Source organism: Phacochoerus africanus, chromosome 15, assembly GCF_016906955.1.
Source record: "Phacochoerus africanus isolate WHEZ1 chromosome 15, ROS_Pafr_v1, whole genome shotgun sequence".
NCBI lineage: Eukaryota > Metazoa > Chordata > Mammalia > Artiodactyla > Suidae > Phacochoerus > Phacochoerus africanus.
This window is the reverse complement of record NC_062558.1, coordinates 30,973,448-30,998,958: the sequence shown is the minus strand read 5'-3', so window position 1 is coordinate 30,998,958 and position 25,511 is coordinate 30,973,448. Positions and strand designations below refer to the sequence as shown.

At 55.9% G+C, this 25,511-nt stretch overlaps 1 protein-coding gene across 1 annotated transcript; it reads left to right on the top strand.

Moving 5' to 3' along the window:
* The first annotated feature begins 255 nt into the window (after positions 1-255).
* On the top strand, positions 256-24,122 carry SETD1B (SET domain containing 1B, histone lysine methyltransferase). The gene is made up of 17 exons (XM_047762845.1): positions 256-408; positions 912-1,099; positions 1,325-1,423; positions 2,066-2,336; positions 4,291-4,403; positions 5,351-6,589; positions 10,358-11,185; positions 11,558-11,819; positions 11,909-12,252; positions 12,336-12,441; positions 13,000-13,488; positions 14,712-15,971; positions 17,095-17,261; positions 18,352-18,483; positions 18,563-18,682; positions 18,760-18,897; positions 21,468-24,122. The coding sequence occupies exons 2-17, from the start codon at positions 926-928 to the stop codon at positions 21,639-21,641; spliced, it is 5,916 nt and encodes a 1,971-aa protein (XP_047618801.1). The 5' UTR covers positions 256-408; positions 912-925; the 3' UTR covers positions 21,642-24,122.
* Positions 24,123-25,511: the final 1,389 nt, after the last annotated feature.

Below are 25,511 nucleotides of genomic sequence, written 5' to 3'. Positions count from 1 at the left end.
GTGGGAGCGCGCGAGTGAGGGGTGGGGGGCCGCTGGGGCCCGGGGCTTTGGCGGCGCAGCTGCCGCCGCCGGGAGAGTGCCTGGGGAAGCGGCGAGGAAGGAGAGGGGAGGAGGAAGAGGAGGAGGAGGAGGAAGAGGAGGAGGGTGAGCGCTCGGGTCGGGCTCCTTAGCGGTGTATTGTGGGATGTGCGGCTACTGGGAGCCGAGCCTCCGCCGCCAGCCGCCTCCCGGGCAGCAGCAGCAGCAGCAGCAGCGGCGGCGGCGGCAGCAGCTCCGGGCCCGGCAGCCGCGGCGGCGGCGGCGGCGCTCCCCCCTCCCGGCCCCCCGTCCGGCCGCCCCGGCCTCGGCTCCCGCGGGGGACACCATGTACTGGCTGGCGGCGCAGGGAGGCCGGCGCCCGGCGGGGATGTAAGCGCGGCTCGGGGAGGGAGAGGCCGCGGCCGGCAGCCAGGCGGCCCGAGCCCCCAGCCCCGGCCCCGGCCCCCGCTCCGGCCGAGCGGGAGGGCGGGCGGGCGGCGCCAGGCCTGCCGCGAGCCCCGCGCCTGAGCCGGGCCGATCGAGCGAGCTAGCGCCACGCCGGGCGGCCGGGCGGCCGGGCGGGCACCATGGGCCGGAGCCCGCGTCCTCCGGGTGCCCCGGGCCCCTCCAGCCCGCACCAGGGGGCCCCAGGAGCTCCTCGCAGCCGCCCCGAGACGGTGGCCGAGCGGGCGGGCGCCTAATTCTCCGGAAGGGTTATTCTCTCGCTCCATTCTTATTTTTGGGGGAGCCAGCGAGACAGCTCCTTTTGGGGCGCGCTGGTAAGGTGGGAGGGGGTGGGGGCTGGACGATTTGATTCTTTAGCGTGTGTGTAGAAGCGGCCGCCGCCGCCGCCGCCGCCGCGGCGGAGACGACAACAACTTGCTCGTTTTCAGGTTGGGTTAACGGCATGGAGAACAGTCACCCCCCCCACCACCACCACCAGCAGCCCCCGCCGCAGCCCGGCCCTTCGGGCGAGAGGAGGAACCACCATTGGAGAAGTTACAAGTTGATGATTGACCCGGCTTTGAAAAAGGGGCATCATAAACTGTATCGCTACGATGGGCAGCATTTCAGCCTGGCGGTGAGTAGCCGGCGCGCCTCCCCGCCGCCCTCACCCACCCGCGAGCTGTGCCGGGGAGAGGGGTCCGAGCGGCCCGGGAACACCCCCCCCCCCTTCCTGACCACCCGCCAACTGTCAGCCGGGTCCCCAGTCCTGGAGTTTGACAAGTGCTTGGAGGGGGGGGGGGGTCTGTCCCTGGGGAGTGGGGCCAGCCCACTCATTCCGCCCCACTCTTCCTCCCCACAGATGTCCAGCAACCGCCCTGTGGAAATTGTCGAAGATCCCCGGGTCGTCGGCATCTGGACCAAAAACAAGGAGTTGGAGCTTTCGGTGCCTAAATTCAAGGTAGCACCCCTCCCCTTTGCCCCGCGTCCTCTCCACCGCCTCCCTACTCCCCGAGTTCGAAAATAACGCCAGTCCTGACCGAGCCCAGCCTGATTCTGAGTTCCCGCCGTCCGCGGCGGCCGGGGCCGGGGAAGTTTTGGCGGAGAGGGGGAGATTGCTGCCAGAGGGGTGTCCCTTCTCGGCTGCTGTTAACATAATAACACTCGGTGAAACTGTAATCTAGGCGTTGATACAGTGTCCTGCCCGCCCAGATGGGGGCTCCGGGTCCCCACCTGGCTCCTCACAGCCCATTGACTCGGCCCCGGAGACCCGCCCCCCTCCCCAGCCTTGTGGCTTTAGGGGGACAACTTCCTAGCCCAAGGGGTCGCCCCTGCCCGGCAGCTGGGAGAGGAGGCCAGAATGGGGGGTGGGGAAAGAGAAACTGTTTCTTTTTCCCCTTTCCTTTCGAACCCAGAGGACTTCCACGTTCCAAACGATTTAATCCTCTGCTTCCCGGGCCCGCCCGCGTGCATTTCCCCCCCCAAAAAAAAATTTAATTTTTTTACCCTTCATTGTTTTCAGAGGGCAGCCGAGTGGGGAATGTTGTGTTTTCCCTTTGGTTTCAATGTTCTCCAAATTCCCTTCCCCCTCGTCCCCTGTCAGATCGATGAGTTCTACGTGGGCCCAGTGCCTCCGAAGCAGGTGACATTTGCCAAGCTGAATGATAACATCCGTGAAAACTTCCTGAGAGACATGTGCAAGAAGTATGGGGAGGTGGAGGAGGTGGAGATTTTGTACAACCCCAAGACCAAGAAGCACTTGGGCATTGCCAAAGTGGTCTTTGCCACGGTCAGGGGAGCCAAGGAGGCGGTTCAGCACTTGCATAGCACTTCAGTCATGGGCAATATCATCCACGTGGAGCTGGACACCAAAGGTGAGTGGAGGTCCGCCCAACGCAGCCGCTGCGGAGGAACTGCAGGACCTGTCAGTGTGACTCTTTCCCTCCCAGAATCCCTCTTGTAGTGTTGGGGAGCCCCTCACTCTTCCTTGGGGGCCCCCCTACAACATTATTTTTCTTTTGCCCCCCTCTTGAGGGTAGAGTCACGTGGGGCTAAATGTGTTGTCTGTTGCTAGGAAACAAGCTATAATTTACCAAATGTGCCCAGTCCTTGGCCACTGCAGCCCTAGGGACCACCCGGAGGCTTTCCCACTGCTGACACCCCCATGGGCTCCTGTAGGAGCCCTGGTGGCTGGGTTTAGACAGTCCCCAATGTTGCTGTCTGTGTTAGGAGAGGAGGCAGGGTTTGTTTATTTGTGGGGGGCTGTGAAAGAGCCACTAGGATGCATTTAAATATGCAAAGAATTGGTCCTGCCACTAAAAGGGGAGTCCTCCAGGGATCCAGACTGCCCCTCCCTCACATGCTGCCCCTTCCCCCAGGAATTAGGAACCAATCTTGGCATAGAATGCGGTTTCATTGATAATGTTCCCGATAGAGCTGGGCCGGCTGCTCTGGGTGCTCAAGGGTTGACACCGTGTCTTCCCTCCTCTCTCTTAAAGAGACAGCACCATCTCTCATGCACCGGAATCCCGCTCTGTGCTCACTCTGAGCCTGTGAGCAGCTGCTGGGAGAGCTGGGCTGGAGAAGCCATACCTCCCACCCTCAGGGTCCTGAGAGACTCCTTCTCTGTGCTGGCTGGGGTGCTCTCTGGAGAAGTTCCCATAGATATAGCGGAAAGTGCCAGGTACTCTGAGGTCCAGCTATCCTTGTGACTGAGCAGACAGTTTTGGGTCCAGAGCCCCTGCGGGGTCCCCTGGGAAATCCTGCCTGGGAGGGTTAGGTGGGTGGCTTCCAGGGGTTTTGTGAGCAGGAGGTTTAGGGGCTGAGACCCTGCTGGGGCTTGTGGAGGGATGCTGCTCTGGGGTGGGCACAGTCATCCCACAAACTCTTGCCCAACCTGTCCCTAGTCCTGAGCCTCCAGAGGGCACAAGCTAGTTTCCTGTCCAAGCCACAGCCCCCCTCAACCCCCTTCTCTAGTTTCTCAGTCAATGTTGGGGGGAGAATCCTTTGGTGGCTGCAGGCCAATTTTTCCCTGAGAATCAAATGTGGAGCCCCCTCCCCCATCACATCAGCACATGCACATGGCACATTTTAAGGAGCAGCCATCCCTCACCAAGATTTCATTTCTGCAAAAAAAAAAAAAAAAGCCCTTAGAGAGACTGCCACTAAGTTTGTGTTTCAAGAAAGAGATGGTAAAGAGTAGCTCAAGGAATGTGTCTCCTTTGCATATGTAAGCAGCTGCCTCAGAGGGCTCTATAAATATGATACTAGGCCCCCTGGTCTATAGAGGCCTCTTTCTGCTGGGGGGTGGGGGTGGGGAGGAGGGTACCCGACTAGGCTCAGTGGGCCAGAGGAGGCATGTGGACTGCCCAGTAACTGCCCTACTAGAGTGTATTTTACAAACTGGGCTGGTCACCTGAGAGAGTTAACAACAAACAGTCTCCTCCATGTCACTTGGTCTCCTCTCTCCTTGCTACAAGGCCCTGGCTATTAAGTGGGAAGGTCAGAGGATGGGGATTACCTGACTCTCTTTGAGTGGCATGGCCCAGGTGACAGGAAGGGGCCTTGTGTTGGGGGTGGCATTTCTGTATTTAGGGGAGTCCCAGCCCCATGAGGCATGACATTCTGAATGTCAGGATCAGAAAAATCATATAGTTTAGCAGCTTCATTGAAGCTGATTCAGACAAGACTCCTGAGTGAGAGAGAGAAGTAGGAACTTGGCTGGGTCCCACCACTTCCCCAGGCTTGGGGTCCCAGGCACAAGGGTGCCCACCTGTGGGGGCTTCCCCATCCTGGAGCCTCACTGAGTCTTCCTTCATCTTCTCACAGGGGAAACCCGCATGCGGTTCTACGAACTGTTGGTCACGGGCCGATACACACCCCAAACCCTCCCAGTGGGAGAGCTGGACTCCGTCTCTCCAATTGTGAATGAGACCCTACAGGTGGGTTCATGGCTGTCAGTTTTTCCCCCACTTCCCTACCCCTCACTCCCTCACCCCTTCACCAGCTCTCTGAGGTGCCCCCCACCCCACTTTACCATCTCTAGCATTAGACATCAGGGCCTCAGAGGGAAAGGAGCCTGGCTATGCCCACCACAGGTTCCAGCAGGGGTCTAAAAAGGGGTCAAACTAAAAGCCCAGTTTGCCAAAGCTCTTCTCTGGCACAGCCCCCAGTTCTCTCCCTACACAGCCTGGGATTCCCACAAAACGAGAGCCAAACACTGCTGCGTCCAGGGCCCTAGTGTCTGGTGTCCTATGCACCCCTCTACCCCACCCCCAGAAAGCAGAGTTCAAGTTCCTCCTTCTAGAGCAAGACTGATCCCTTCCCCATCCTGCCTTCCCGGACACTCACCTGGATCACCTGTCATGGGGAGGTTCTCATCCCAGCTCCTTCCTCAGCATCAGCCCAGCCACCCTCAGAGGTAGCTTTGCCAGAGTGAAGAGACTTGCTGGTCTGCTGGGTTGTTTATTAGGCATTTTACCATGTCACACTGTTTAAAGCTTAAAATGTGAAGAGGCTGGGGGGACAAGGCCCTTGGCCATGCCTCACTCCCAAGATCATTGGAAAGTCTTTGATTTCTGATAGCGTGAGGCAGGCAGGAAATCCCTGTTCAAACCAAGATGTCAGGGTCTTATCTTTTCTCTGCTTCAGGGATTAGGAAAAACCCTCAAGGTTTTCTGAGGATAATTGGCTACCCCAAGATTAGTGAGCCCATCCAGACACTTTAACCTCTCCCTCTTTCTTTTCACCATGCCATAGTTCTAGAGTGACCAATTTGGCTCCAAGCTCCCTAGGAGCCAGAGTGAGAGGGGAAAACAGCATCATTCTATTGCATGTTCCCCCCACACACACCCCCAGTGATCTGAGACCTCTCTCTCTCTCTCTCTAGCTATCAGATGCTCTGAAGCGCCTCAAAGATGGTGGCCTGTCTACAGGTTGTGGCTCTGGCTCATCCTCTGTCACCCCCAATAGTGGTGGGACCCCCTTCTCCCAGGACACTGCTTACTCTAGCTGCCGCCTGGACACACCCAATTCCTATGGACAAGGAACGCCTCTCACCCCGCGCCTGGGCACCCCCTTCTCGCAGGACTCTAGCTACTCCAGCCGTCAGCCCACACCCTCCTACCTCTTCAGCCAGGACCCCACTGCAACCTTCAAGGCCCGGCGCCATGAGAGCAAGTTCACAGATGCCTACAACCGCCGCCACGAACACCATTATGTCCACAACTCTTCCTCAGTCCCTGCGGTGGCAGGGGCCACAGCCACCTTTAGGGGCTCAGTGGACCTCCCGTTTGGGGCAGTTGGCGGCAGCGGGGGCAGCGGGGGCCCTCCATTCAAGGCCCAGCCACAGGATTCAGCCACGTTTGCCCACACTCCACCACCGACCCAAGCCACCCCCACTCCTGGAGTCGCATTCAAGTCGGCTTTCTCTCCCTATCAGACGCCCGTGCCCCCTTTTCCCCCACCCCCTGAGGAACCCGCTGCCACCACCCCTTTTGGGGCCCGTGACAGCGGGGAGTTCCGGAGAGCACCTGCGCCCCCACCGCCACCGCCCACTGAGCCCCTGACCAAGGAGAAGCCAGGCACACCACCCGGCCCCCCACCCCCTGACACCAACAGCATGGAGCTGGGCGGCCGGCCGACCTTCGGCTGGAGTCCTGAACCCTGTGACAGTCCCGGCACGCCCACACTGGAATCATCACCTGCAGGGCCAGAGAAGCCCCACGACAGCCTGGACTCACGCATCGAGATGCTGCTGAAGGAGCAGCGCACTAAGCTGCCCTTCCTTCGGGAGCAGGACTCGGACACGGAGCTGCAGATGGAGGGCAGTCCTATCTCCTCCTCCTCCTCCCAGCTCTCTCCGCTGGCCCCCTTCGGCACTAACTCTCAGCCTGGCTTCCGAGGCCCCACACCACCCTCCTCACGCCCCTCCAGCACTGGCCTGGAGGATATCAGTCCCACACCACTGCCTGACTCGGATGAGGATGATGAGCTTGACCTGGGCCTGGGACCCCGGCCCCCACCGGAGCCAGGCCCCCCGGACCCTACTGGTCTTCTGGGTCAGACAACTGAGGTGGCCTTGGACCTGGCTGGAGATAGGACCCCAACCTCAGAGAAGATGGATGAGGTACCACCATGTCTGTCCATCTCTGTCTGGGATTGGTCTTATCTGTCTTGTGGCTCCCCTTTTCCCTAAGACTTCCCCTTAGGATAACTAGCTAAGACACGTAAGCGACAGGGCTAGGGCAGCCAAAATAAGATCAGAAATAGAATGAAAAGAAGATACAAAAAAGCACCAGGGGCTGTGACTGAGCAGCTGGTTTGGCTCTGAGCTCCCCAGCAGCTTTGGAGAAAAGGGAAACATGACCAAGATCTGTTGCTCTCCTTGCTAAGTATGGGAAGTCAAGACTTTTCCCAAGTATAAATTCCAACTTCTTTGGTTGGAGTTTGCCAAGATCCAAGAGAGTATGGACTGTGGTGATGGTTTGGGGCCCCTTTCTCTGTTAGGTGGCTGGGGCCTGATCTAGACTGGTCCTGATGCTCAGGCATATTTGGGGAGAGGGGTTACCCAGGGTGTTTGCTGAGATAGGTCAGGTGGGAGCTCTGGAGCACTGTCTCCTAGACCCTGGTGCCCTCTGAAGAGATGGGAAACCATGATGGGCAGGGAGGGCATGGAAATTTTCCTTCTCTCTCTCCCTGGCTCCAGGAGTGAAGGAGTTAAAGGCTAGGCCAAGGGGAGGGCCACAGCCAGAACAGGCAAAGTTGGCCACTCCCCCCCACCCTCTGCTTGCCCATAGATCCTCTCTTGGGGTCTCAGTGCCCAAACTCCAGCCTCAGGGCCGGGTTAGGGGGTGCCGTGTGCCGCATTTCCTTGGGGGAGGATTAGGTCATCCTCCTTGGCTCTGCTTCCTCCCCCCTCCGGGTCCAGACACCTGCTCTGACTGTCCTGGAGACCTGCTTTGGAACCTGTGGACCTGGCAGGCATGAGCAGCCAGGAGCATAGACGGAGCTATGTGCTCCTGTGGGCGGCAGGGCAGAGGGTCCTGCCTTCCCGGGTCCTTTGATTAGGCCGGTTTGGCTGCCTCAGGGAGGAACAGAAAGGAACTTGATTTGCCCTGGAGGGGATTGCAGGTGGCTGGGGCTCCTGGGGGCCTCCAGGCTGTTCTGGGGAAGTGGTTTCTGGTACTAAGGGGTCTAGGCAGGGAGAGTTGACAAGTGTGCAGAGCTGAAGGACAGCTGGCCCTATCATCTTCCCTTCTTCCCTACCTCTCCACTGCCTGGGGTTGGGGAATGTTTATTTACCTTGCTCACCGGCTGGTCTAGGGCTGGGAAACCCAGAGTAGATGGAGGGGATAGGCTTTCCCACGTGTCACTATAGGAAAGGGGAAACTGAGGCCCAGATTGCTGGAGTCGCCAATGCCCAGACTTCAGTCCAGGGAAGCACAGTAGTACTGACAAGCCTCCAAGATGGCCCTCGGGAGCCCCCTGCTGGCAGCCGGGAGAGCGGCTCCCGCGCGCCAAGGGACTGAACCTAGGGAATCCCAGGCTAGGTCAACCACGCGGGAGAGCAGCGCAGGGTGGACTACCGGGGAGTGGTGGGGAGGATCCTTCCTTTCTTCACAGAGGCTGGTGGTTAAGTTTCTGCTCTAGTCCCTAAGCCTTGCGTCCCACCTCTGTCACTTACTGGTTATGTGACCTTGGGGAAGTCACTTTCCCTCTCTGAGTCTCAGTTTCGTAGTCTGTGAAATGGGACAGTGACAGTCCCTGCCTCACACTGTCTTGGTTTCAGCGGCGTCCCACTTGGGACGCTCCAGGCACCACTGGGGCTGAGGCTGAACCCTCAGCCGCTAGTTCCTGCTGTTAGTTCTCGCCCCCAGACCTCAGGAGGGGCAGAGAGAGGGGCAGGGCCGCGGGGCGGAGTGCGGGCTCGGGGCCGCCGCGTGATTGGCTGGCGGCAGCGCAGGGCTTTAACCCTCTGCGTGCTTCGCCTGTCTTGCTGGACTGATCTGGCGGTGTATCTGAGTTTCGGGCTGCCAGTTCCTCCCTCAGCATGCATGTGGGACCCTGAGAAGGGAGAGGAAGTGTGTATGTGTGACATAACAAAGTGCAGAGTTTTCTTCTGCTGCCCTAGGTTTGGTTTTCCTCATCTCCCCACACCTCCATTTCCTTTTTTTTTTTTTTTTGTCTTTTTGCTATTTCTTTGGGCCGCTCCCGCGGCATATGGAGGTTCCCAGGCTAGGGGTTGAATCGGAGCTGTAGCCACCGGCCTACGCCAGAGCCACAGCAACGCGGGATCCGAGCGTCTGCAACCTACACCACAGCTCACGGCAACGCCGGATCGTTAACCCACTGAGCAAGGGCAGGGACCGAACCCGCAACCTCATGGCTCCTAGTCGGATTCGTTAACCACTGCGCCACGACGGGAACTCCTCCATTTCCTTTTGAGGCCTCCTTTACCTATAGGTCTGACCACTGACCTTGCAGCCTGCATAGATCCCACCCCTTCAGCCTTCAAACATTCTGTTTCTAGCCTCCGTTTCCTCAGCCACACTCATCCAAGGCAGGGCCCAAGCCATCTTTTTGCCTCCTGTCCTGACACAAGAGCCTGAGTATGGCCTCTATCCTCCTCTCCCCACCTCTGCTCTGCCTTCTTGCTCCTCCTTTACCATGTGAGCCCCCGTTCCCCTTCCTCCAGTTCCTGACCTGTGCATCCAGCTCCTCGAAGCCCCTTGTCTGAATGTGAAGAGGCCCTTGCCGATATCAGAGCCAGGTCATGCTAGACTCCTCCCATTGACCTGGTATCATGGTCCTGGTTTCTGACAACAGCATCCTCACTCCGCACTCAGCAGGCATCCTGGGCTTGAGTCCCAGAGTGTTTTCTGAGTGACTGTGCCTCTTGGCTCTCTGAGTATGTTTCCTCACCTGTCAAAACGGATTGGTATAGAGCCTTATCTTGTGAGGATACAGTGCAGATAAGGAATAGGAGACATTATGTGCCCACAACACTGAACCCCACCTCAGCTCATGCTAAATGTGCAGTCATGAGACTACATGAAGAGAGAAATTAATAAAAAAATATAAAGACCTATCTCCTCTGCATGCACCCTTACTACTGCTAAGAGCCCCCCCCTGCTCAACTGCTACCTTCTGTGAAGGCAGCAGGCCAACTAGGAACATAGGCTGGTGAGCCACTTCCAAGTTTGAATTGTGGCTCCATCTCTTGGTGACTATGCTGCTTTGAGCAAGTTACTGAAGCTCTCTGTGTTCCAATTTCTTCATCAGTAAAAGTGGTGATAACACACCTAATTTGCAGAGTTGTTCTGAGGATTAACTGAGTTAACATATGTGAAGTGCTCAGAAAGGTGCCTGGCACATAGGAAGTGCTATAGATGTGTTAACTGTTAGTTTCTCTTCTCTGAATACAAATTGAAACAGTTTACTTCCCTCTTCATGCTTCACCTCCCTTCCCTACTTTCTTTTGCTCCACCAAGGACTGTATATTTCACATATTCATCCTGGTTATCCTCTGCCTCTTCTCTCTAGAAGTTCAGCCAGAGAGTAAGAATTTTGTCTGTCTTGTTCATCTCTGTGTTCCCAGCACCTGGAACAGTGCCTGATACACAGCAGGTGCTGAGTAAATGTTGAGTGAATGAACCTGTCTGTATGATAACCCTAGGAGGCAAGTACTATGATGCCTGTCATGCAAATGGAGAGACTGCGACTTAGGTTACATGACTTGTTCAAGTCCACGTGGCTAGGAAGGGAGGGGACCAGGGGTCAGAACTGCAGAAGCCATGTTGTTCGCTTCTCTGACCTGGTGTTGGGAAGGGGGGTCTGGGAGCTGCCTTGGCCTCTGAGTCTCACCCTCGCCCCTCTCTGCTTGTGCTCCCTGCAGGGGCAACAGTCCTCAGGGGAGGACATGGAGATCTCAGACGACGAGATGCCCTCGGCCCCCATCACCAGCGCTGACTGCCCCAAGCCCATGGTGGTGACCCCAGGGGCAGGAGCTGTGGCAGCTCCCTCTGTGCTGGCCCCGACCCTGCCACTGCCTCCACCCCCTGGCTTCCCACCACTGCCCCCACCCCCACCACCGCCTCCACCCCAACCTGGCTTCCCCATGCCCCCACCTCTTCCGCCCCCACCGCCCCCCCCACCCCCAGCCCACCCAGCTGTGACAGTGCCCCCACCACCTCTGCCAGCACCACCACCTGGGGTCCCACCCCCGCCCATTCTGCCGCCACTGCCACCCTTCCCACCAGGGCTGTTCCCTGTGATGCAGGTGGACATGAGCCACGTGCTGGGTGGCCAGTGGGGCGGCATGCCCATGTCCTTCCAGATGCAAACGCAGATGCTGAGCCGGCTGATGACAGGCCAGGGCGCTTGCCCCTACCCACCCTTCATGGCTGCAGCAGCCGCAGCCGCCTCTGCCGGGCTGCAGTTTGTCAACCTGCCACCCTACCGGGGCCCCTTCTCCCTGAGCAACACTGGCCCTGGCCGTGGGCAGCCCTGGCCGCCCCTGCCTAAATTCGACCCATCAGTGCCGCCACCAGGCTACGTGCCACGCCAGGAGGACCCACACAAGGCCACTGTGGATGGCGTCCTGCTGGTGGTTCTCAAAGAGCTCAAGGCCATCATGAAGCGGGACCTGAACCGCAAGATGGTGGAGGTGGTGGCCTTCCGGGCATTCGATGAGTGGTGGGACAAGAAGGAGCGGATGGCCAAGGTGGGTGGGTGGCACAGCCACGCAGGTGGGGAGGGGGGTAGGCCAGAGGCAGGGACCCCACTAGGCAGCCTCTTGCTTCCTCAGGCGAGTTACTTGAAACACCACCACCCAGACCCCAAAACAGGATAGTGAGTGTTATTTTGTGAAACCAGTATGTTGATGAAACAGGTGTGTACTTACTACATGTTTCTTTTGGAGTTCAGTCTCCAAAGCATGAAAGCCCCTGCTCTGATGCGGGTAGCTGTAGTAGGCACTTTGCAGGTGAGAAGCTGAGGGTCAATGGGGCAGAATGGGGCACAGGGAGCATCCCTGAGTGGTTGCCACACAGGGTTGTAACCATGGTGATCATCCTCCCCCCCTCTCGCACCCCAGGCCTCGCTAACCCCGGTCAAGTCAGGCGAGCACAAGGATGAGGACAGGCCGAAGCCCAAGGACCGCATCGCCTCCTGCCTGCTGGAGTCATGGGGCAAGGGCGAGGGCCTGGGCTACGAGGGCCTGGGCCTGGGCATCGGGCTGCGCGGGGCCATCCGCCTGCCCTCCTTCAAGGTCAAGAGGAAGGAGCCGCCTGACACAGCGTCATCAGGTGACCAGAAGCGGTTGAGACCCTCGACCTCAGTGGATGAGGAAGATGAAGGTGTGTGCGTCTCCCCTCGCAGGGGTCTGGTGTCTCCGCCTTCTCCGGCCCCCGGCCCCGCCCAGCTCTGACCCCGCCCCTCCCCACAGAGTCCGAGCGTGAGCGGGACCGGGACATGGCGGACGCCCCCTGCGAGCTCCCCAAGCGAGACCCCAAGGCTGTGGGTGTGCGGCGACGGCCAGCCCGGCCACTGGAGCTGGACAGTGGTGGGGAGGAGGACGAGAAGGAGTCGCTGTCAGTGTCCTCATCGTCATCGGTGTCCTCGTCTTCCGGGTCGTCAACAACCTCACCCTCATCTTCAGCCTCTGACAAGGAAGAACGAGAAAGCACTGAGGAGGAGGAGGAAGAGGAGGGGGAGGAGGAGGAGGAGGAGGAGGGAGAGGGACCCAGGAGCCAGGTCTCTTCCTCCTCAACCTCATCTACATCAGATAAGGTGCCATTCGGGTTGGAGAGTTCTGGGGTGCGGGGTCAGGCTAGGGGGCCCTTCAGCTCACCAGTTCCCCATCCCTATGCCAGGATGAAGATGATGAGGACAGCGATGACCGGGATGAGTCTGACAATGATGAGGAGGACACAGCCCTGTCGGAGGCCAGTGAGAAGGAAGAGGGGGACTCGGATGGAGGTGAGCAGAGCAGGTGGTGGTGTCTGGCTCAGCCCAGGTCCCTCTTGCAAAGGGCAGAGCTTGAGCATCAGTCAATCAGCCATACTTTGGGGGCAAAATTTATTGACTTTGAAGTGTCAATTGATTGAAACACAAACATGGCATACCACATGATTGCTTTTTTTTTTTTTCCTTTTTTGAAATGTCCAGAATAGGCCAATCCATAGAGACAGAAAGCAGCCTTGTGTTTACTGGAGTAAGAGGGTAGAGGATAGAGGGGTTGTAACCAAAGGGAAGTGGCCTCTTGAGCTCATGAAAATATTTTGCAACCAGAGAGGTGGTAGTTGTTCATGTGGTGAATGTACTGAATGCCACTGTGTTATTTACTTTAAGGGGGTTAATTTTATGTTACATGGATTTCACCTCTGTTTAACTGCGATGACTAGTACACACACATGCACACACACACACCCCCGAGGGCCACGTTCACTTGGTGCCACCAGCTGTGAGACCATTGGTGAAGCATCTGGCTGGGGCACAGCACATAATGAGAGGGTCCTACCTGTGTCCCTTGCCCAGAGGAGACAGTGAGCATCACCACCTCCAAGCCTGGAGCCGAGTCCTCCAGTGAGAGTTCTGAGTCTTCTGACTTCGAATCAAGCTCTGAGTCCTCATCATCATCCTCGGAGGATGAAGAAGAGCTGACAGCAGGGGAGGAGGACGAAGAGGAGGAGGAAGACGAGGACAAGGAGGAGGAGGAGGCAGCCGCAGATGAGAGCATGGCTCCTGCTGCTCCTGACGAGGACTTTGAGGAGGTTATGGCTATGGGGGCAGCCGCAGTGGGCCCGGAAGAGGAGGTGGACATCGAGGCTGAGGATGAAGCTCCTGAGGAGCGGGCCCCCATGCTGGAAGAGCCCTCCTTGCCTGTGGGGGTCGAGAATCTGGCTGGCTGCAAGGAGCCCCCCGAGGAGCCAGGCCTGAATGAGCAAGCGGCTGGGTTGCCCTCTCCAGAACCTGCTGCGGGAGAGATGGAGGCCCGGCCCCTGCCATCCCCGGAGCTCACCCAAGGTAATGCCTATAGCCCGTGGGAGGGAGGGAGAGAGAGATGGAAACAGGGTGTTCTCTCCATCAGAATGAGCCCAGGTTCCTTTGCATTAATCTCTTAACCTTTCTAAGTCAGTTTGCGTATCTGTAAAATGGGATCAACGGATTGTGCTTCCCCTGTGAGGTCATAAGGGAGGATAGCGTGAAGTGACATATAATGTGCAAGCACAGAGCCTGGCACCTGTTAGGTCCCCAAAGGAGTCTATTGTTGTCACCACCACTCCGTGTCATGCTTTAGTCCTTGGACCATTTGTCCCATGAGATGCTCCCATTGGGAATATGGGTGGATATGGTCATTTTAGTGACAGGCGGGCAGAGGAAGCTTCGGGGTACAGGGCCAGTTGAGAGGGGCCATGGACACTGCACTCTCCACACCATGGTAAGCTGCACAAAGCATATTAAAGGCTCTAACGACACTGTCCAATAGAACTTTCTGTGGTGATAGGAATGTCTTTTCTCTTTCCTTTCCAGTACCGTAGCCACTAGACACAGTGTCGCTAAGAGCACTTAAAATGTGGAGAGTGCTACTGTGGAACAGAATTTGTGATGTTATTTAATTTTAATTAATATAAACCTACTTAGCCACATGTGGTTCACTTGTACATCTAATAGTCCTTAAGGAAGGAAACCTATTGTATTTTGTTTAATTACGTGTTATTTGGCTGTAGAACCCAGGTCTTTGAATATTGTTAAATGTATTTGTTAAACTTTTATTGTGTCCCCAGCACTGTTTTAGGAATTGGTAATACAACAGTGGGCCTCTTGGAGCTTGCACTCTGGGGCAGCGTGATAGACGACAGCAGATTGTTAGAAAATTGTATGTACAACAGTGGAGATAGGTGCTAGGAGAAAACCTTAAAGGCTCTGCCAGGTCCTACAGAAAAGAGGCTTGTGTTCTAAAGACAGTGTCAAGGGCTACAACCCATGTCTCCTGCATCTTGGATTTACTCCCACCCACTTTTATCAAACACCTGCTAAGTGCCTGACACCAGGCTGGGTGCTGAGCAGCCCTTGAGTGGCTTAGCTGGAGGAGGACAGTCCTCATACTCACGGAAGCCCTAGGGACTCAGAGGGTATGAGGGCACATGCAGAGAGCTATCAGGAGCCTAGTAGGGCAGCATAAGTAGGGCACTCAGAGACATTTGAATCACGTAATAAAGGTCTGCTTTTCACCCACCTACCTGCAGAGGACAAGTTGGAAGCGGAACCTGCGCCCCCGACGCTGCTGTCCTTACCTCTGCAGCCACCATTGCCGCCCCCTCGGCTGCCCCGGCCACCCAGCCCACCACCAGAGCCCGAGACCACAGACCTCCCACACCCAGCGGTCCCTCTGGAGCCTCCTCATGAGGACAAGCCCCCACGTACTCCGAGCCTCTGTGGCAGCCTGGCCAAGTCGCAGAGTGCAGAGGCGGTGCCGGCCACGCCAAGCGGGGAGCCCCTGCCATTGGGGGGTGGCAGCAGCCTGCCCCTGAGCTCCCCACAGCTGCCAGGCAGTCCCTTCTCCTACCCATCCCCGTCCCCTGGCTTGAGCAGTGGGGGCCTCCCAAGGACACCTGGCCGGGACTTCAGCTTCACACCTACCTTCCCCGAGCCGGGTGGGCCCCTCCTTCTACCTGTCTGTCCCCTCCCAGCTGGCCGGCGTGATGAGCGGTCTGGCCCCTTGGCTTCCCCGGTGCTCCTGGAGACGGGCCTGCCGCTCCCTCTGCCCTTGCCCTTGCCCCTGCCTTTGGCATTGCCTGTACCCGTCCTGCGGGCCCAGACTCGGGCCCCCACCCAGCTGCCACCCCTGCTGCCTGCCCCATTGGCCCCCTGCCCACCTCCTATCAAGAGGAAGCCGGGCCGGCCCCGGCGATCCCCGCCAGCTGTGCTCTCCTTGGATGGGCCCTTGGTCCGGCCGCCAGGAGGGGCCACCCTGGGCAGGGACCTCCTGCTTCTGCCGGGCCAGCCACAGACCCCTGTCTTCCCTAGCACCCATGACCCCCGGACTGTGACCCTGGACTTCCGGAACGCGGGGATCCCGGCCCCCCCACCGCCCCTGCCCCCCCAGCCTCCTCCACCCCCACCTCCACCACCTGTTGAGCCCACCAAGCTGCCCTTTAAGGAGCTAGAAAACCAGTGGCCCTCCGAGGCCATCCTTTCAGGTCCCCGTGGGCGGGACGAGGTCACCCAGGAATTCATGGATCTGCACAAGGTGCGGGGGCCCTGGCGCCGGCCACCCAAGAAGCGTCACGAGGACCTGGTGGCCTCAGTCTCACCTGAGCTCTCGCCGCCACAGCCTCTCTTCCGGCCCCGCACAGAGTTTGAGGAGATGACCATCCTGTATGACATCTGGAATGGTGGCATTGATGAGGAGGACATCCGCTTCCTGTGTGTCACCTACGAGCGGCTGCTGCAGCAGGACAATGGCATGGACTGGCTCAATGACACGCTCTGGGTCTACCATCCCTATATCCTGCCAGGCGGAGTGGGAGAGCCACACCTCCCGGGACCCAGGGGTCCCCCACCTCTCTCTCTGGGCTGCATCTCTTATCATAGCACAAGGCAACATCGCTTATGGAGCAGTGTCTGTGTGCTGGCACTGTGCCAGACTCTGTATGGAGTCAATACTTTTAAACACTGCCCTCTGTGACAGAATGAGCAGGTTTTGGAGTTCCTACTGTGGCTCAGTGGTTACGAGGGCTCGTAACCACTAGTATCCACAGGATGTGGGTTCAGTTCCAGGCCTCACTCAGTTAAGGTTGAGCATCTGGCATTGCTGTGAGCTGTAGGTTGCAGACGTGGCTCGGATCTGGTTGATGTGGCTGTGATGTAGGTGGGCAGCTGTGGCTCCGATTAGACCCCTAGCCCAGGAACTTCCATATGCCGTGGGTGCAGCCCTAAAGAGATAATAATAGCGCACAGGTCTCAGGGATAAATGTAGCAACTCAACTGTATAAAGTAGCAGAAGCAGAGACTGAGGGCTCACTCTTCCTGCCCCCCAGTCACCTAATTTAATCTCAATAGCCTAATGAACTAGGGGCTATTATTCCCATTTTACACATGAAAAGAACAGGCTCAGAGACATAAAGTGACCTGCCCAAAGTCACACAGCTATAACATAGCAGAGTGGATATTTGAACCCCGGGCAAATCTGCCTCCAGGATCTGGGCTCTTAACCATGATGCCACAACTGTGGGTTGTTACCACAACCATGTGCGGTTGGTGCTATCACTAACCCTGTTGTACCAAACTAATTTTTGGAGCATTTACTCTCTGTTAAGAACTCTGCCAAGTAGCCTAAGTATCTGTAATCCTTCAAAGGGCATCATAATTACTCCAGTCTGTATATGGGGAAGCTGAGGCAGAATGTAGGTAAGAAACACACCATGCAACCAGGAACATGACAGAGATATGACCACCATCAGTGGTGTTGGCCATTGGGCAGCTGCAAGGAGGTGGCATGGGTGAGGGCAGTGGAGTTGGGCTTCGTTAGTCTCCTGGAGATTGGTCTGAGGGTGGAGTAGCACAGGTCTCGAGAAGGACTGGGAGGGGCTCTCCAAGAATTCCATGTGGCCCTTGACCCACACCCACCCACCAGCCTCTCTTCAGCTAAGAAAAAGAAGCGGGACGACGGCATCCGGGAGCATGTGACAGGCTGTGCCCGCAGCGAGGGCTTCTACACCATCGATAAGAAGGACAAGCTCAGATACCTCAACAGCAGCCGCGCCAGCACCGACGAGCCCCCCACGGACACCCAGGTACCGCCGTCGGGTGCCTGGTCACACTGGAGCCTTCTCGGCTGGGCAATGGGTGATGGTCCCCCTGGAAGAGGTGCCAGGGAACATGAGTCATTGCAGAGCCACATTGCGGGTGCACATAGGGTGTGCCTTTCCTGGTTGCTCAGGTGTGGGAGGTGAGGTAAGGTGGGCAGGAGAGAGCCGCCAAAGGGTTTTAGTCAGGGATGTGAACAGAGTTGAAATTCTATTTCCAGAAGTTACCTTCATTTTTTAAATTCAGCAAATAAATTGGAACATTGGGGGCCGTGTGGTGAAAAGCAGATGCATTTGAAGGACTCTCAGGAATATTAGAAAACTAGAAAGTCAAATGACAGGACTGGGGGCCTGATTGGGTACAGGAGGCAGGAGAGTGGGGCAAGATGCTGCCCGGCCTGGGGGACTAGTAGCTGGATGCCAGGCACTGGGGTGAGAAGGTAGTTGGGGCCCTCACTTGGGGACAGCTTGAGTTTTGGGGTCTGTGGAATATCTAGGTCATGAGTCTGGCGGTCAGATACAGGGTCCAGTATAGAGCTTGCGAGGGAGACTTCTGATCCGAGGACCTGAGCTTAGGCATCATCAGGATGGAAACCTTAACCTAGGACCACAGCAGGGATGGTCAAGCGAGGGAGAGCATCCCAGAGTGTTACTGGCGGGGACAGAGGGCAAGGGAGGGCAAGAGAGGCAAGGATGCCAGGGGGGTTGAGGAAGGAGCCTGGCCAGGGAGGTGAGGGTTTGGGGTAGAGACACCCCCACCACCTCCTGTCCAAGAAGCAGAGATGCTTTCATGTTCAGCTGAGAAGGGGAAAGATGGCAAGAGTGATGAGAACGCCATGTTGCTGTGGTTAAGTTGCGAGAACTCTGACAGAGGGACCCTGGGGCAGAGGAGAGGCAGGATTAGGACAAGCCAGGCACATATGTGCCTGGGGCAGGGAAGCTGGGAAGTAGGGGCCACAGAGCTTAGGGTAGGATTGCCAGGGACGGGACGGGGATGCCAATGGCATGGTCCGTGGGGCCAGCTCCCCCAGGCAGCCATGCCCCTCTGACCTGTCCCCTCGCGGCTCTGCCCCTGCAGGGCATGAGTATCCCCGCGCAGCCTCACGCCTCCACGCGGGCCGGCTCTGAGCGCCGTTCAGAGCAACGCCGCCTGTTGTCCTCCTTCACTGGCAGCTGTGACAGCGACCTGCTCAAGTTCAACCAGCTCAAGGTGAGGCCAGGCCCCACCCGGGGCAGCAGGGGGACCCAAGACCAGGGCTCTCACCCCCCCTCCCCCTTCCCTCCCCTAGTTCCGGAAGAAGAAGCTCAAATTCTGCAAGAGTCACATTCACGACTGGGGCCTTTTCGCCATGGAGCCCATTGCGGCCGACGAGATGGTCATCGAGTATGTGGGCCAGAACATCCGCCAGGTAAGCGCTGCTGGGTGGGACAGGGGTCAGGCAGAGAGGGGCCAGCCCTGACCTGACTGAGGCCTCTTCCTGGCCAGGTGATCGCAGACATGCGGGAGAAGCGTTACGAGGACGAGGGCATCGGGAGCAGCTACATGTTCCGGGTGGACCACGACACCATCATCGACGCCACCAAGTGTGGCAACTTCGCACGTTTCATCAACCACAGCTGCAATGTGAGTGCCTGGCCCGGGCCCCCGCTGCTGTACCAAGGGGACCCAGAAACTGCAGGCACAGGAAGTGGCAGCCTCCTTCCCGTGCTCAGGGTCCACTGGGGTGATAGGGAGGGAGGCAGGTGTGTGAGGCCTGTCTGAGGAGCTGTTCTCTGAGCTCTGGTTTTCTCATCTGTAAAATGGGTGTAATGAGACTCAAGGTGCTCAAGGCGTGGCCCATCCAGACACGTACGGAGTCCTCCATGCTGGGCTCTTTCTGTGCCTCCGTGCATTGGGCCCAGCCCTGAGAGAGCTTACCTTCCAGGGCAGTGCTGACCAGTAGAACTTCCTGCATTGGAAGGAGGGCTGTGCCTCTGTGCTGTCCACCTATGTAGTACTAGCTATCTGCGGTACTGAGCACTTGAAATGTGACCATTGTGACTGAGGAGCTCAGTTTTTAATTTAAATTAATGAGAGTTATATGGGGCTGGTAATGGCTGACATGGCACAGGTCTGGAGGGGGGTGGTCCTCCCCTGAAGACAAGCACAAGGAGCTTCAGGTGGGAGGTGGGCCAGTTCCAAGGCGAATACCCCTGACCTTGGGTTCAAGCCTTGGCATCACTGTGTAGTAAGCGACCACAGGCACGTTATTTCATGTCTTAGTGCCTCAGCTTCCTTATCTGTAAGGGAGATGGTAACAGTGCCTCTGTATATGTTGTTGGGAGGATCAGGTGGGTTACTGAGTGCAGGCCCTTTGAGTTTGCTCACACAGCAGGCTCTCAGAAAGTGCCAGCTCACAGGATTGTGACTTGATCATTTCCTGGGGCCAGTAGGGACTTTGCTGTGAAGTCTCCTGTGAGATCTGAAGGATAAAAGGAAATTCCCCTGGTGAAGTAGTGAGTGAGGTGAGCATCTGTTCAAAGGCCCCAGGGCAGGGAGGGAGAACACCTGTTTGAGGGTTAGGGGGTCGGAGTAGGAGGCAAGAGGATGAAGCTGGCATGGTTGATTGTGGCTAGGTCCCTCAGCCTGTGGGCAGAGCCGAGAAGTTTCTCTAAAAGCCGAGGCAGGTTATTATGTTTTGAGCCTGGAGGTGACAGGCTTTGCCGTCCTTTTGGAAAGATTGCCCTGGCAGCCAGGTCAGGAGCAGAGTGGACAGAGGTAGCAGGACAGGGAAGTAGCGGGAGCCACTGCAGTCCAGGCAAGTGATGCAGGACAAGAGGCCCTTTGGAGCTAGACCCCACCAGGTGTGGTGGTAGGCAAGGGAGGCTGGATGCATGTAAATGTCTACTCCCTTTGAGCTTACGAGTCAAAGAGGTCTCCTTGAACTGCCAAAGGTGGCTATCCAGGGGGCAGTTGGATCTGGGGGCTTAGAGTAGGAGAAGGCAAACTTTTTCTGTGAAGGACCAGATAGTAAAGAAGTATTTTTGGCTTTGTGGCCCAGCCTCTCTCTTAGCAACTACTTAACTGCCATTGTAACCAAGGCAGTCACAGATGATATGTAACAGTGAGCTATGGAATGAATAAGTGTGGCTGGAGCTGTGTGCCAAGAAAACTTTATTTGCAAGAATAGGCAGCTGGGGTCTGGACTTGGCCGACTCCTCTGGCGCTCAGAAGTAGGGCCTAAGCTAGAAATACAAATTTGGGAATCAGCTGCAGTGTAAATGGAAATTGAATGTTTTCTTGGGAAATAATTTGTTATTATTACAATCATCATTCTTATTTACTATCAGAGGCAAGGGGTAGTTCCCTTTGTGGCTCAGTAGGTTAAGAACCCAACTAGTATTCATGAAGATGTGGTTCTATCCCTGGCTGAGCTCAGTGGGTTAAGGATCCAGCTTTGCTGAGAGTTGTGGCTTAGGTTGCAGATGTGGCTTGGAGCTCCCATTGCTGTGGCTGTGGTGTAGGTTGGCAGCTGCAGCTCTGAGTAGACTGAGAACTTCCATATGCCACAGGTGTAGCCTTAAAAAAGGAAAAAAAAAAGTTCAGACTTGCCTTGGGTCCCGAGTTGCTGTGGTTGTGGCGTAGGCTGGTATCTGCAGCTCCAATTTGGTTCCTTTTTTTTTTTTTTTCTTCTCTTTTTAGGGCCACACCTTCAGCATATGGAGATTCCCAGGCTAGGGGTCCAATCAGAGCTGTAGCTGCTGGCTTACACCACAGCCACAGCAAGGCCAGATCTGAGCCGCGTCTACGACCTACATCACAGCTCGTGGCAACACCGGATCCTTAGCCCACTGAGCAAGACCAAGGATCGAACCCGCAACCTCATGGTTCCTAGTTGGATTTGTTTCCACTGTGCCACAACGGGAACTTCTGCAGCTCCAATCTGACCCCTAGCCTGGGAACTTCCATATGCTGCAGGCATGTCCCTAAAAGGACAAAAAAAAAAAAAAAAAAAAACCACACAGAGGCAAGGGGTCCTTATCTACCAGATGAGGAAGCTGAGGCCTAGAGCATGTGGCCAGTGGGCACTGGGGTCATGACGCCAGTAAGTCAGGCCTTGAGCACAGGGCCTGCTCGGGTTTGGGGTTCTGTGGTAGGGGAGGGCCTGAGTCGGGTCCCAAGGGGGTGGGCTCACCCTCCCCTCCCGCCCACAGCCCAACTGCTACGCCAAGGTCATCACGGTGGAATCGCAGAAGAAGATCGTCATCTACTCGAAGCAGCACATCAACGTCAACGAGGAGATCACCTATGACTACAAGTTCCCCATCGAGGACGTCAAGATCCCCTGCCTCTGCGGCTCCGAGAACTGCCGGGGGACCCTCAACTAGGCCCGGCGGGATGTCAGCGGCCCCAGGCTCCTGCTCCCCAGCCAAGCGTGGGCCTCACGGCCCAGGGCCTGGCCCCACCTCCCACCCCCATTTCAGGTGCTGTCCCTCTACCCAGCGGCCATGCCAGGGCCTGGCGCCCCCAACACTACCCCCAGGACCCACCGCAGCTCCGGCCCCTCATTGGGAAAGGGCTTCTCTGTCTCTCAGCCCATGTCTCTTTTGTTTTTTAAAGATGCTCCTTGCAGGATTTTTGTTTAACTCCGGGATAAATGTCTCTGTCACTGACAGTCCCCCCCACCCAAGGCCCCCCCACCTCTTTCTCTCTGTCCTGTTTTCTCTTTCCTGTCTTTACCTTCAGCCTCTTCCCATGAATTGCTGCTACGTCGTGTTTCATCTTCTCTTTCTTTTCTTCCCCGTCCTAAGAAAAGACATTTTAACCATTGAAATGTGAAGGCAGAACCAGAGAGCGGGGACCCCTGGCGGGGGCTGCAGAAGCCTCGGTTTGATGGTGGGTCAGCCCACATTCTGGAACCCTCCGGCCTGGGCGCGGGGCCAGGTGCTGCAGAGAGGGGGAGTCAGGCCAGACGGCTTTGACTTCAGAACACTACGGAAGGCCCCCCTCTCTCCCTGCGGACTCAGTGAGGAGAAAACCCCCCTCTTTCTGACCCCCTCCAGTCTGTTCCTTCCCCAGCAGCCTGGGGGTGTCCTCCCCCCACCCAGACCCTGGTGGAGCCAAGCTGGTCCCAGGCAGGGGTTCCCCCTCCGGGCTTTCCCTGCCACCCCACACCCTGCCACCCCCAAAATCCTGGGTTCAATGTTTACTTTCTCATTCGAATGCCAGCAACGAGGGAGCCTCCCGGAGGCCCCAGTGCAGGCAGGGGGCCCTGGAAGGGTTGTGTTTCCTCTCTCCTGCCCTCACCTTCACCCCGGAGAGAGAAGCACCTCCCAGGGCAGGTGGGTCCCCCAGTCCTGCCACTACAGGTGTCTGACCGAACGCGTGTGGCATTTTTTTTATTTGTTTGCATATAAGCTTCACCTGCTTGCCCTCAGCCGCCTACCCTGCCTGACTCACCCTGCCAGCAGCCCCCTCACCCCAAGAAGTCAAGGGCATATTTATTTTCGGAGTGAGAAGATTATTTCTCCCAGAGAAAGGAAAATCTTGGAAAAGATTTAAAAACTCAGATCTAAGTCTGACATTTTTTTTTAAACCCTTTGCATCATCCTCTTCAGAGTTTTCTTTCCATGAATTTTTTTTCTGTGTGTATAAAATCAAAACTAAGGGAAAAAAATAACTTTTTGAAGTTCAGAACCAACTTCTGTACATAGGCTGCCGTAAAGGACTTTTTCTTGGGAACATTGTTTCTTGTAGAAACATGTGGGAAGACTTTTTTGCTTATTTCTTTGTACTTTCACAAAACCACACACACACACACATACACACGAACACACACACACACACACACACACACACACACACACACGTCCCCTGCACCCCAGAAAGCAAAACAGGCATGTAAATAATTTATGGAAAGTGACTGTTGTGACCAGGAGTCATCCTCACCGAGGCAGGAGAGCTCCCAGTAGGGCCAACCCCACCCTGCGGCGGAGCCTCTGGTATCTCAGCTTGTGTCAAGCTTGTTATCATGTAAATTCTGTACAAAGAATTGTTATTTTTCTCTTTTTTTGTCGTTGGTGGCTTTGTTGTGTTTTTCTTTCTTTCTTTTTTTATTATTTCTTCACCCCCATGCCCTCTCTGTTTGAGACTGTGCCTGCCGGTTTCAAGATCGATGAAATCGGGGGCATTAAGACACAGAGGGGGACCTGGGCACAGCGGCAAACTTCTCTTCCTTTTGCGGTTTTCTGCCTCATTGTGCAACCGAGGAAATATTTATTTTTCACATGGGGAAATATGTAGTTTGTAGAGATGGCTGATTTAAGTTACTTCTTCAGCCCCCAAGGGGCTGTCTTCAGTCTCTCCCCTCCTCCCTAAAAGAAGTGGAGGGGGGATGTGAGGAAGCCAGAGTCCAGGGCCCAGCCTCACCCCTCCCCCTGGCCTCACTTTGCCCAACCAGCCTTCATGAAGGGCAAACGAGGGCCTGGGCCCTCCCTGCCCCCAGGAACCCCCACCCCACCCCCCAAATGGCTTGCAATAGCCAGAAAGGTGTCAACTCATTTTTCTTTCAATGCCTTCATTTTCACTGAACAAATCTTTGCTTTGGAAGAGTTGGGGGTTTCTGCTTTTGCTTTTTCTTCTCCCTCCCTGCCTCCCTTCTCCAGCAAAGAAGAGAACCCATAAGTTTTTAGGGATGTTTGTGCATATAAACTCATCGTATGTAACTTGTTTTGAAGAGAAGTGTTTCCGTTGTGGGTGTGTCTTGCTGTAAATATTTGTTCATATTTTTGTGAATTCAATACTATGTACCATTGTATTATAGTAACTTTTATAAAGCAAACCATAAATATACTGACTTTTCTTACAGATACGCCGTCTCTCTTGCTCTCCTCTCTCTCACTCCTTTCTTTCTGCTGGGGGCACACCCTGCTCTTGAGGAGGGGGTGCTGGCTGGGCTCTGGCAGTCGGGTGGGGTAGAAGGAGTGATTTGGGGTGTGGTCCACTCAAACCATCTGATCTTTTTAAAAGAACTTTTTTTTTCTCCCAGTTTTATTGTTCTGAGCCTGTCGGTGGATTCTGTGAACCAGGACAAGTTATAGTCAGAGTAATCCTTCCACAGCTTTTAAGTTTTCCTTCTAGAACTCTTCTTAAAACCTGAGGTATTGGGAGTTCCTGCTGTGGCTCAGCAGGTTAAGAATCCAACTAGTATCCATGAGGATGTGGATTCAATCCCTGGCCTCGCTCAGTGGGTTAAAGGGTCTGGCGTTTCCATGAGCTGTGATACAGGTTGCAGACGCTGCTTGGATCCTACGTTGCTGTGGCTGTGGTGTAGGCCAACAGCTACAACTCTGATTCGACCCCCAGCCTGGGAATTTCCATATGCTGTGGATGCAGCCCTAAAAAGATTAAACCAACAAACCTTAGAGAGTTCCCTTCGTGGCTCAGTGGTTAACGAATCCAACTGGGAATGATGGGGTTTTGGGTTTGATCTCTGGCCTTCCTCAGTGGGTCAAGGATCCGGTGTTGCTGTGAGCTGTGGGGTAGGTTGCAGACACAGCTCAGATCCTGCGTTGCTGTGGCTCTGGCATAGGCCTGTGGCTACAGCTCCGATTCGACCCCTAGCCTGGGAACCTCCATATGCCGCAGGAACGGCCCTGGAAAAGGCAAAAAGACAAAAGACAAAACAAACACAAAACCTTAGATATCTAGCACTGCTAATGCAATTTAATTGCAATTTCCTGCAATTAAAGGAAACCAGATCAAATATCCTATTGCTATTACTAGGGGGTCTAGAAAGGTGGTACCTCAAATTATTAACATCACTCTGGGCTGTGTTTGAGAGGGGGTGATAAAACGGTCACAAGTTGAGAGGAATTATATACAAGTAGTGAGGCAGTATTCCACAGGTTCTGTGCCTTGTAGGTCTCAGCTCCGCCTGATCCAGTGGTCTGGATCATTTACCTCTGAGAAGGACACACCCAAAATCTCAGCAAAAAGCTGCATGACTGAAAAGATGCTCATTTCTTACTAGAGAAATGCAGATTATACTATGACCATTTCCCCTGTCAAGTGGCAGACACCAACATTGGTGAGCATGGGGCAGGGCACACTCACGCACCATTAGTGGAAGCATTAGTTGCAGGAACCTTTAGCAGGAAAAATTAGATGTCAATGTCTAATATTTAAAATGCACATTGAGGAGTTCCCGTCGTGGCGCAGTGGTTAATGAATCTGACCAGGAACCATGAGATTGCGGG